Genomic DNA, 11,540 nt, shown 5'->3' with positions numbered 1-11,540 from the left:
CTAGGCAATTTATTCCAGCATTTAACTACCCTGACAGTGAGGAAGTGTTTCTTAATGTCCAACCTAAACTGCCCTTGTTGCAATTTAAGCCTCTTGCTTCTTGTCCTAGCCTCAGATGTTAAGAACACTTTTTCTCCCTTCTCCTTGAAACAATCTTTTATGTGCTTGAAAACTGTTATTGTGTTTCCCCCTCAGTCTTCTCTTCTCTAGTCTAACCAAACCCAATTTTTTTCAATCTTCCCTCATAGGTCATGTTTTCTAGACCTTTAACCATTTTTATGGCTCTTCTCTGCACTGTCTCCAATTTGTTCACATCTGTTCTGAAATGTGGCGCCCAGAACTGGACACAGTACTCCAGCTGAAGCCTAATCAGTGCAGTTACACTGTTAGCTTTTGATCCACTATACCCCCTGTCTGCCATACTCCATTCTAAGCAGGCATTTCCCATTTTGTATGTGTGCAACTGTTTCCTAAGTGGCATACTTTGCATTTGTCCTTATTGAATTTCAGCCTGTTTATTTCGCATCATTTCTTCTGTTTGTCTAGATCATTTTGAATTTTAATCCTATCCTCCAAAGCACTTGCAACCCTCCCAGCTCGGTATTGTCCACAAGTATACTCTCTATGCCATTATTTAAATTGTTGCTGAAGCTATTGAACAGAACCGGACCCAGAACTGATCCCTGTGGGACCCCCACTTGATATGACCTTCTAGCTTGACTGTGACCAACTCTTAACTACTCTCTGGGAACAGTTTTTCCAACCAGTTATGTACCCAGCTCAGAATAGCTCATCTAGGTTGTAGTTCCCTAGTTTGTTTAGGAGACGGTCATGCGAGACAGTATCAAAAGTCTTACTAAAGTCAAGCTATACCACATCTACTGCTCCCCCCATCCACAAAGCTAGTTACTCTGTCAAAGAAAACTAGTAGGTTGGTTTGACATAATTTCTTCTTGACAACTCCATGTTGAATGTTACTTATTACCCTCTAGGTGTTTGCAAATTGATTTCTTAATTATTTGCTCCATTATCTTTTCAGGTACTGAATTTAATCTGACTGTTCTATAATTCCCCTGGTTAGCCTTATTTCCCTTTTTATAGAGTGGCACTATGTCTGCCATTTTCCAGTCCTCTGGAATCTCTCTTGTTTTCCATGATTTTTTCAAAGATAATCGCCAATGGCTCAGATATCTCCTCAGTCAACTCCTAGGACATATTTCATCAGACTCTGGTGAACTGAAGATATCTAATTTGTCTAAGTAATTTTTATCTTGTTCTTTTCCTATTTTAGTTTCATATCCTACCTCATTTTTACTGTCATTCACTATGTTAGACATTCAATTGCTACTAATCTTTTAGGTGAAAACTAAAGCAAAAAAAATCATTTATCATTTCTACTATTTTCACATTTTCTGTTATTGTTTTCCCTTCATTGAGTAACAGGCCTACCCTGTGCTTGGTCTTCCTCTTGCTTCTAATCTAGTTGTAGAATGCTTTCTTGTTACCCTTTATATCTCTAGCTAGTTTAATCTCATTTTGTGCCTTGGCCTTTCTAATCTTGTCTCTACATACTTGTGTTTTGTTTCTATTCATCCTTTGTAATTTGACCTAGTTTCCACTTTTTGTAGGACTCTCTTTTGAGTTTGAGATTATTGAAGATCTCTTGGTTAAGACAGGGTGGTCTCTTGCCATACTTCCTATCTTTCCTATGCAGTGGGATAATATGCTCTTGTGCCCTTAATGTCTCTTTGAAAAACTGCCAAATTTCTTGAACTGTTTTTCCCCTTAGACTTTCTTCCCATGGGATTTTACCTACCAACTCACTGAGTTTGCTAAACTCTGCCTTCTTGAAATCCATTATCTTTACTGTGCTGTTTTCTCTCCTTGCATTCCTTAGAATCATACACACTACCATTTCATGATCATTTTCTGCCAAGCTGCCTTCCGCTTTCAAATTCTGAACCAGTTCCTCCCTATTTGTCAAAATCAAAGCTAGAACAGCTTCTCCTCAGTAGCTTTCTCCACTTTCTGAAACAAAAAAATGTCTTCAATCTATTGCAAGAACTTGTTGGATAACCTGTGCCTTGCCGTGTTATTTTCTCAACAGATGTCTCGGTATTTGAAGTCTCCCATCACCACCAATTCCTGTGCTTTGGATGATTTTGTTAGTTGTTTTTTAAAAAAAAAATGCACCAGCATTATGTATTGCTATTAACAATTTTGTACTTATTTCTCTAGATTGAGGCTACGTTTCAAACATAGTTATGAAGGATTATGAAAGCCTGAGCGTTTGATCACCTTTATTGCTATTGTTATAAATAGAAACCATGACTTTTATATGTAAAACCTCTAAGAACTAAATGGCATAATAATATTTTCTTAATCAGAAAATTAATACTTCATGTTTGTCAACAATTAAAATGTATGGTTCATATGAACATAGTGAAAATAAGACCAAATAATTTCACATTTTTTCATTTCATTCTTACTTGATAAGCAATAAATACAGTGCTATAGCTTCCATTAATCTTATTTACATTGTACAATAGTTGAATGTTGCTTGATATCCAACATAAGTGTTTCATGACATAAAATAGTAACATAGGAGTATGTGCTTTAGCATGTGTTCAGCCAAATACTTTAACACATCATCACCTTGAAAAATAATGAATGACAAAAAAATTAGTAAATTAACATTTAAAAAACAGAATCAACTGAGTGCCCAGCAGTAAGCAGTGACAACTACTTTGTGGCATTTTATTAACTGATGGCAGTAGCATAAAAATAGACACTCTCTCTCATTTGAAGTAATATCCATAAACATATAAAACTAACATCTTGGTATTACAGATACCGAATAGAAAAGAGATCCTAAACAAGATGTATTTCCCCAACCCCCACTGAGATTGCAAATCCTCATTGAATAACATACTAATAGCAAATTACGGTTATTAAGAAATGCTTGCCTGGTACAAAAAAACTCTTAAAAAACCCCCTGGCTTTCTATTTTCCTTCAGAACACAGATAGTAACTACAACAGCATTTGCCCCAAACACTATATAAAGTATTAAAAAAAAGACCATGTGAGAAAAAGCAGCATAAGGATTTGATACAAATTTACTCTGATAAAGAAGCATTTAGACCATGTTCTTGACTGCGTGGGTACGTGAGAGGGGTGCAGTAAGAAGAGGGCATAAGGAACTTATTGTCTAATACAATAGCCATAGGCAAGCACACCCACCTCATCCTTAGGGAAAAAATAAAACTACCACGCCATTTGGCACAAAGGCTTGTTTCTCACCTACCCTTGCTGGGACTGCCTGCTGCTTTTTTCTAAAGGGAAGAAGCATATATATGGTATTACACTGGGCCTGTCCACCCTGAGTTGTTAGGACATCTCTTGTATCAGAAACACATAATTCTTTCCCCCTACCCTCCCAATCCACAGCTCCCTAATGGAGCTACTAGCACCCAATACTCTTCTTAGTTAAGCAGTACAAGTCCCAGTAAAATCAGTGAGAGTTGCACCATATAACTGAGGGGAAAATTAGGCCCTTAATATTTAACTCTTTGAGATTACAGTAGCATTTTAGATGTCATTTATGCTTCAGTAATGTTAGTCTGGCTAGGTACTTTGAGTTACACATTTGGTCAAACTGCAGAAAATGCTTTAACTCTGTAATGTCCGCTTGGAATATACATGGACAGTAGGGGCCAGATCCTCTGCTAACATAAACCAGTGTAGTTCCCTTGAGTTCAAGAGCACCACACTGATTTACAGCAGCTCAGGTGCTGGTGCCATACATGAAAGTTCCATCTGGGCAGCTGCTGATGCACCATTTAAGTCTTCTGAGTAGGTTCAGCCAGAGTGAATTTTTTTTTAAATTGTTTACATTCAAGCAACTTGGTCAGTAAGCACATTTCCAAGCAGCCGGCATTCACACAATGCAAGGGTGACATTTGATTTCCAGCACTGGTACAAAGCACAGCGTCTGACTGATGCTCAGACAATTTTTGTCACCGTCATTACAGACCCCTTGATCTGTGCAACTGACATTCTGTCTTTTGATTAGGACTAATATTAACCCACCAATTAAAAGCTTTTCTTATAAATTCAATCACCAGCCAATAAAAGGTTTTAAAAATATATATATATAAAGTTGCAAACTGCTGTGATGAAGATAAAAATTATTCACATCCTTATGCAGTGGTGTACCATGGGGCTCTGGCACTGGGGGGGGCCAATACTTGCATTTGCACCCCCACACATCAGTGGCAGCTCCCCATGGGAGGTATGCCCGCAGGCCTGTTTCCCACTCTCCTCCCCCCCACCCCACTGGGGTGCGACAGGTGCAGTGGGGAGCAGGAGTGACAGGGGCAGATGACCCTGGGCTGCCCGGTGAGAGGGGGGCGTGATGGGCTCTTTCCCAGAGCCCCACTGTTAAGTTGGTTGATTGGCCCCTGCATAGATGGGGTCCCTGCGGTTCCCTCATTGTGCCACCAGTGCAGGGGCAGAGGGGCCAGGAGGACGCTTGCTCCCCCCGCAGTGGGAGCCTCAGCAGCCGTCAGGCCTGAGCTGGGATTGATGCGGCCGCCGGGGATGTCAAAGCCTGGCGGCCCGGGCCAACTGCAACAGCAGGGGGTGGCTCCTCCTCCAAGGGCCCATCTGGTGCCTCACAGGCTTTTCTTATTATTCTAGGCCTAAGACTCTGGCTCTAAAATAATATTTATTTGCATGCCATCCAATCTTGCATGCCTTTCTTAGACAAAAGTCACACTGTGTGAATGGGATTTCTTTTGCCTGAACGATAAGCTAAGGAGCCAGGTATCAGGCATGTGGCAAGGAAAATAATTTTCTTTACATGTATGCAAAATCTTACCTCAATTCAGCAATCTTGCCTGAATCTAACAAAGAGTTTAAGTACTAGTTTAAGTTCCATCAGTCAAAGTTATGCATGGGCTTATCAGCTTTTCCAGATCAGGGCTTCGCTGGTCCTGCTCCCATTGAAGTCAATAGGAAACTGTAATTTACTTCATCAGTAGCATGATCAGGCTCTCTGTATACTAAAATAATTAAAAACTTCTAAAATTTTACATTGCGGAATAGAAGCAGCTGGGGTTTCACACCTCAGATTTCAGGCACTGGCATCTAGATGCCTTTAATGTGCCTGGTTTTAAAGAGTGGCAAAAAATGAGCTTGATGCATATCAACATCTCAGACTCCATTATCTTCAAGAATCTCTCTTTCCTGACAGAGTTCAATCTTAACCACTTATTTAGGTTGCGTGTATTGGCTGAATTAAGACACTACAATATGGTTAATACAGTATTTACAAGTTGAGTTCTTGCAGGCAAATGAAGTGGCTTTCAATGCAACACAGTCTTTACACAAACTTTCAAGAAATAAGAAATCCTTCATTGATTCCCTTCAGACAAAATAATTGCCAACTTGGTCTACACAGTAGAAACTGAAGAGGCAAAGTCTGTATCTTTATATATGTACTTACATCTGTGTATGAACATAGAGATGTGTATGTGTTCATACCGTATACACATGCATATATGTGCCTATGTATATACACATGAGAAATAAGTTGTCTTAAGTTTGCATCATTCAGGAAAAGCATTTCCCAAGTTACGTAAAAAATCTTCTGGCCATGAAGTGATTCAATCAAACTTCAAGTTCATGAGCTATGACGACTACAATGATGGTGATACAGAGAGTCTTCTGCAGTCACCCATACAGCTTTTCAGCTTTGAAAGTCACATTCTCCATGTCATGGTAGCTTTTCCCATTTAAATGTTCACTGGTGAAATCGTGATTGTAGCTGTAGCTCTGAACATCACTGACGGATGATACAGTGTAGGAAGCTGTGCGCAGAGCATCTGAGTGGGTGAAGCTGTGCTCAAATTGGATTTTGTACTGATGCCAGTGCCGTCTCAAAATAGCTTGGACCTATTCCAGGAAAAAAAGAAAAAAATGTATATAAATTACATGAAAAGATGCCATATGTGCTGGATTTAGATTAGAGTACAGTATCAAAATCATGTCACTTGGGCAGTTATGAGAGAAATACAAATTGAATTAGCCTGTATTTTTGGTAAATCTGGAATATTATATTTAACATTTTACATAAATGCAGTGACCAGGGAAGATTTTGGCTGACTAGAAAGAGACTGGGCTATTCGATACCATGGGCAGTGGAAGTACAAATTTCCACACTCTGCCTTACAAATGTGCCTTAACCCTGATGTGGTTATCTAAGGGTTGTCTCTATTCATGATTAGTGAGCTCAGATCCTCAGCAGATGTCAGTCAATATAGTTCCATTGAAGTCCAAGTTACACCAGTGGAGGATCTGGCCCAACTAGCCTTCTCTTATTTGTGATCAATACTGATAATACTAATGGAAAGGTAGTTTCCTGAACTGAGTTCAGCACATTTTCCTAAAAATAAATTTAAACGAATAGCCAAAGACCTCAGAGTTTGTTTACATGCTAGTTTCCGCTAATACAATATGGCAAAACACCTGTGAAACAGGAAGGTTGGATTTGCTAAAGAGCTGTGATAATGAAATTCACATGGAATTAGTTTTTGAGGGAAGGCAGCCAAGTTAGGAGTGCTCAGAATGCTGGAACATCTGCTTGTAAGAAAATGGACAGTTTTAATTCATGTTTTTGCTCAAGTCTAAGAATCAAGGCTTATGTATTAGTCCTACCACTTAACTATATTATGGACCCAAGTAAACATTCATGTAACTTCATTGAAGTCAATGGAGTTACAGGAGGGATTGAGTTTTAGCCCTGTGGTCCTTAATTCCATCTCATTTACATCCTAGCTTCCTTTTTTGCACAAGCAAAATAATGGGTGCCAATAATTGTGTGTTAAATTGTGCCAGGGTTATTTGCGGCTGTTAACAATGGGTGCTAAAAGGGATACCATACGTTAAAGATCTGGTCCTATCTGATTAATACTTAATGTAATGGCAATAGCTTAACTATTCAATTCCTTGCTGGTCAAGATGTTCAAAACATGACTAATAATTATGGGTTCCAACCTTATGATAAGCCTGAGGTGGTTTTGACACAAGACCCAAGTGTCTCAAGTTAGCACTCAAATCATCAGCCACACTGGAAAATCGTGCCCTGCATTTTTATTTTGTCAGATTTATTGATGTGAATCCACTTGGAATATAAACTACCATTTACAGCGTTAACAAATTACTAATGTGGCGCAACATCTTCCAATCAACTTTCATTATGTCTTGAGGTTTTGTTTGTTTGTTTGGTTTACATTTTCTAGCACAATGGCTTATTTTGTCTATTTTCGCTCCTGCTTTAATTATGATAAATAAATAAATACAACTAGAACAGCACAGACATAACATTTAGACTTCCTGTAGTCTGTTATCAAAACCTCAATTAAAAATAGTTTCCTATTTCCCAGTATGCTGACAAAGAAAATATACTTTGGGGAGAGGAGAATTATCGAAAGAGTTAAGTGGGAACTAGTAGTTTTTTTCTCCCATCTGGGACACCATTTACTCTGTGAGAGTCCCTCATAATTCATTTTAGTCACCTAGCTTTTGCTACACAAAAGATCATATATTGTTCTTAGTCTGTGTATGCAGTTCCAGTTCATGTCAAAGGGAGTTCTGAAAATGGATTAAGGTCCTTGTGTAGCCTTAATTTTTCACAGTGGTGAACCCACTTTAATCATGTGCAACCATGAGGCAGAAAAATGTTCTAAAACTATCTCCCCTTCTGAGAGGGAAGCTTTAGAATTCATTTTATAATCCATACACCATTTAGCTGCTCAGAGCCATCACTCTGACCATGCCACCCCACACTCTGAATATTTCTATTGGCTTCCTGTTTTCTACCAGGTATTATGTTTATTTATAAATAAGAGAGAAAACCACAATGCTCAGTTGATTTGAAGCAAAAAGTTGCACACATCCCTTCACTATGCATATGCAGCCTGAGATGACAGAAAAGGGAAATTGTTATCATTCCCATTTATTGATAGGCACAGATAGATTGAGTGACTTGCTCAAAGTCACACAGGAGTTCTATGGCAGAGATGGAATTGATCCCAGATGATCTTAGTTCTGGACTAGTGTTTTAATCACAAGCCCATTGGTAACCTCATCTTTTTCACCTTCCTTCCAGTTTGTCCCATCTACTTGTTGAATCTTTTCTTCAATTAGAATGTAAAATTTCTGGGTGCTTGGACTAAGTTTGTAAGGTCTTTGACACGATTGCAATACAAACCAATAATAATTTTTAGGAACAAAGTGGTCAATGTAGTGATATCTCGTCTACAAAGATTGCCTATACTTGGTGCTTCAAGAGATGGCAATCTCGCTTTCTCTTTCTTTTATCTTCTCCTCCATCCCTGTGCCTCCAGGCTCTGTTCTCAATATATACATGTTCTCAATATATTTTTTTCTACACTAAACCAACACTTTCTAATCTCTCATACAATAGCCCCTCTGTGACTGTTAAATCAATATCGTACTACTAGTCTATTCTTGTAATTCACTGCAGTTTACCTAGCCATTATTTCTGGCTTTCCCACAGTTTCAGCTAACATGTCTAATTTAACATGTAGTAACTGCACAACGGATGGGAAATCAATGGAGCAGCAAAGTTTTGCCACAGATAGACTCCTTTAACAAAAGGTATATACAGAGTGGTAGAGGAACTTTAGCAACTGTTTCTGAGCTTTGGACAATTCTAAATAGTTTTAGTTTTCGTAGATGGTGGGCTTGCTCTCTTACATGAAAGTAACAGATTCAAAAAAATTTCTAAAATAAGCTCATATTGCAAAGGGTATATAGTATATGGTCATAATTCCCAGTCACCAATATATGTGCCATCTCTGGCTGTATGACTCTTGCTTTTCTCCCTGGTTTAAAGATGTCCCTCTGTACTGGCTCTTGGGACAGTGCTTCTACCAGTTTCCTGTTCAACGGTATATTCCCTAATCCAATAGTGGCTTAATCCAAAACTCACTGAAATCAATAGGAATTTTTTCCACTGACTTCAATAAGGTCTGTATCAGGCCCAGTGAAGCTTGGGCTGCCTCAAATGCCTACTGTGATTGCAGACCATGCTACGCTCTAGGTTAGAGCATGTATCTGAGTGTCACGCATAGTGGTTTCATGCTGGTAAAGTGATGCTATTGTCCATAGCAGTTGGGAAACCCTGGCATATAGATTAAAAAAAGATATTTTTTCCAGCATTTTTTATACCTCAATCTTTACTGTAAAGACTTTTCCATTGCCCAAGGGAATGGAAAACCCACGTGCCAGTAATAATAAAGGCGTTCTGAGCAGATGCAGATTCCTTATTCACTGTTATTCTATATATCTGTAGCTACACAAACTGCACATGAATGTTAACACTTCTTAGGATGGCTAGCATTCTGTAAATTATATTGAGGTGTTGCTATGCCAAGTGATATTAAAGGGGCATATCATAGCTAAGACACGTCAAGTTAAAGACTGTTATCAGAGAGGCCCTTATGGACAGAAGATTATGGGTTATGCCTGCAGAATGTCACGTCTGCAGCAGAATCTATTAAAAGACCAAGCGAATCCGTTTTGAGTGCAGATTCTTTTATTGATATTGAACTTTGTCAGTCCCCCCCTTGATACTTCACTATACTATCCCTTTTATAGAAAGAAAGATATAATGAAATTATAACCAGCTGAAAAAAAGTATAATATTGCCAAAGGTAGACCTGATGATGATAAGAGAAAATATTTAAAACGAGCATCTGCACAATGTGATGTAAATAGACAAAGATCAGCTAAGATTAAAAAATTGTGCACCAGATCTCAAGACAGTTTATGGCCCCGTTATGTGATTCAGGTGGTACTAAGGGCTGTAATCTGTCCACAAACGCCCAACAGCGAATTCCCTTGTTAGAGGGGAACTCTCTGCTAGTACATCTGCTTGTAAAGGGCCTGGAACACTGATCCTCCGGCAACGCATGGTCCATTAAAGATGCAAAATTAGTGGTGTAACTGAGAGTTGCCCGACTCCCTGATACCCAGAGCCGGATTAACTCTCCTGTGGGCCTGGGGCTATTAGATTTTGTGGGGCCCCTACACCACACTTGAGAAATGGGGTTTAAAACACCATCATCCTACCCTCCCCCCTGACCTGCTGCCCCGCCCCCACATTCCCAAGAGGCTGTCCTGTGCTCTGCACTCCGTGGCATTGCCCCATTCACAGGGCAGTTCAGTGTCCCCGTGCCCTGCTGCCCTCCCATCTCCACTCCTCTGGGCTGCCCCCTCCACAGGAGCCCTTGTGCCCACCCCCTGCTTGGGTCACAGAGGATCCTCCGGACTTTCCCTGGTGCTGTCCTGTGCCACTGCCCTGCAGAACTGTTTCATCCATGCCCGCTCCATACTGCCAGTGGCAGTGCCTTGCCCCAGCTCCAGGCAGACACTGGCCAGTGTGTCCTGGGTGCGGCCAGCGGGGACTCGCAGTAGCTGCACGGCAGCCCAGCCACGCTAGTGGTTAGGGCACAGGCCTGGGATGTAGGAAGTGATCCAATGGGATTCAGAATCATCTGGGATGAAAAAAACTGCTCTGAATCAAACAGAGACTTGAATCCAGGTCTACCACATCCCAGAGCAGTGAATTAATGACAGGACTACCACGTATGAGAGTCTTTCACTTCCCAACAGATACTTCCTCAAAACTGTCTTCAAAATGTTTCAGATTCAGCAACACAGCCTATTTTGACACAATATCATGTGGTTGAAAATGTTCTGACCAGCTCTAAAAATAATGGTGGAGAGAGAAACGTATCGAAATCACATGTTGCAGTTCAAATTTTGTTTGATTCTGATTTTGGGTGTGCATTTGAGTCAATTCTGCTCTACTAGTCAAATGATTTATCTGTATCTCAAACATTCTTAAAATGCCTAATAAAAATAGCTAGAGGCTCAATCCTACAAATACTTTCTCCCACCCATCTGCTTACTCCCACATACTGCGATTGAACTATGTGTGGGAATAAGCAGTTGAGAAGAAATGGGTGCTTGCCGGATCAGTAACTATCTCTCTGATAAAACTATTGAAAAAGTATTGAATTATGTTTTAGTGAAAACAAAACTGATGGCAACGCTCCATTAACTTCTGTGATACAGGGTTAGGGCCTTAGCCCACTTAGGATTTAGGGCACAGTCCTTTGACTTTAGAAAGAGCAAAGTATGTGTCTCAGTAGTCACTTGAAGGGCAGGACTGGACTCCCAGAAGAATGGAGTTTCAACCAAAGCAAGGAAAACTTTTTTATGGCCCAACTGTGCAACATTTACAAAGCCTGGGCCTTGAATAGTGTTCCTGCTTCTGCTGAAAAGGCAGTTTGCAAAACGTAAGACCAGATTTCTGCCCCCAAAATGAAGAATCTGAAACACCACCAAAAGATAGGGCCTTTTCCCTTCATTTCATACAGTGATGTTAGTGTTCATGAAAGGCACCACATTAACAGTCCCAGGGATGGAGACCTCAGCCTAATCACAG

The 11,540-nt window shown here is 40.0% G+C and overlaps 1 protein-coding gene across 2 annotated transcripts in view; it reads right to left on the bottom strand.

Annotated features, from left to right (window-relative positions):
- Nucleotides 1-2,285: 2,285 nt before the first annotated feature.
- CALCRL (calcitonin receptor like receptor) overlaps nucleotides 2,286-11,540 on the bottom strand; it is an 86,507-nt gene continuing 77,252 nt past the window's right edge. For both annotated transcript variants that reach the window (XM_067549059.1, XM_067549060.1), the window contains one exon: nucleotides 2,286-5,956. In XM_067549059.1, coding sequence (XP_067405160.1) covers nucleotides 5,735-5,956 — 222 coding nt within the window. In that variant the 3' untranslated portion in view covers nucleotides 2,286-5,734. The remainder of the gene's footprint in view (nucleotides 5,957-11,540) is intronic.

This window comes from Emydura macquarii, unplaced genomic scaffold (genome assembly GCF_026122565.2).
Source record: "Emydura macquarii macquarii isolate MOO-44397 ecotype Brisbane River unplaced genomic scaffold, CSIRO-AGI_Emac_v2 contig_1253, whole genome shotgun sequence".
In the NCBI taxonomy this organism is placed as follows: Eukaryota; Metazoa; Chordata; order Testudines; family Chelidae; genus Emydura; species Emydura macquarii.
The sequence above is the reverse complement of the archived record's forward strand: the minus strand, read 5'-3'. Positions and strand labels throughout refer to the sequence as shown.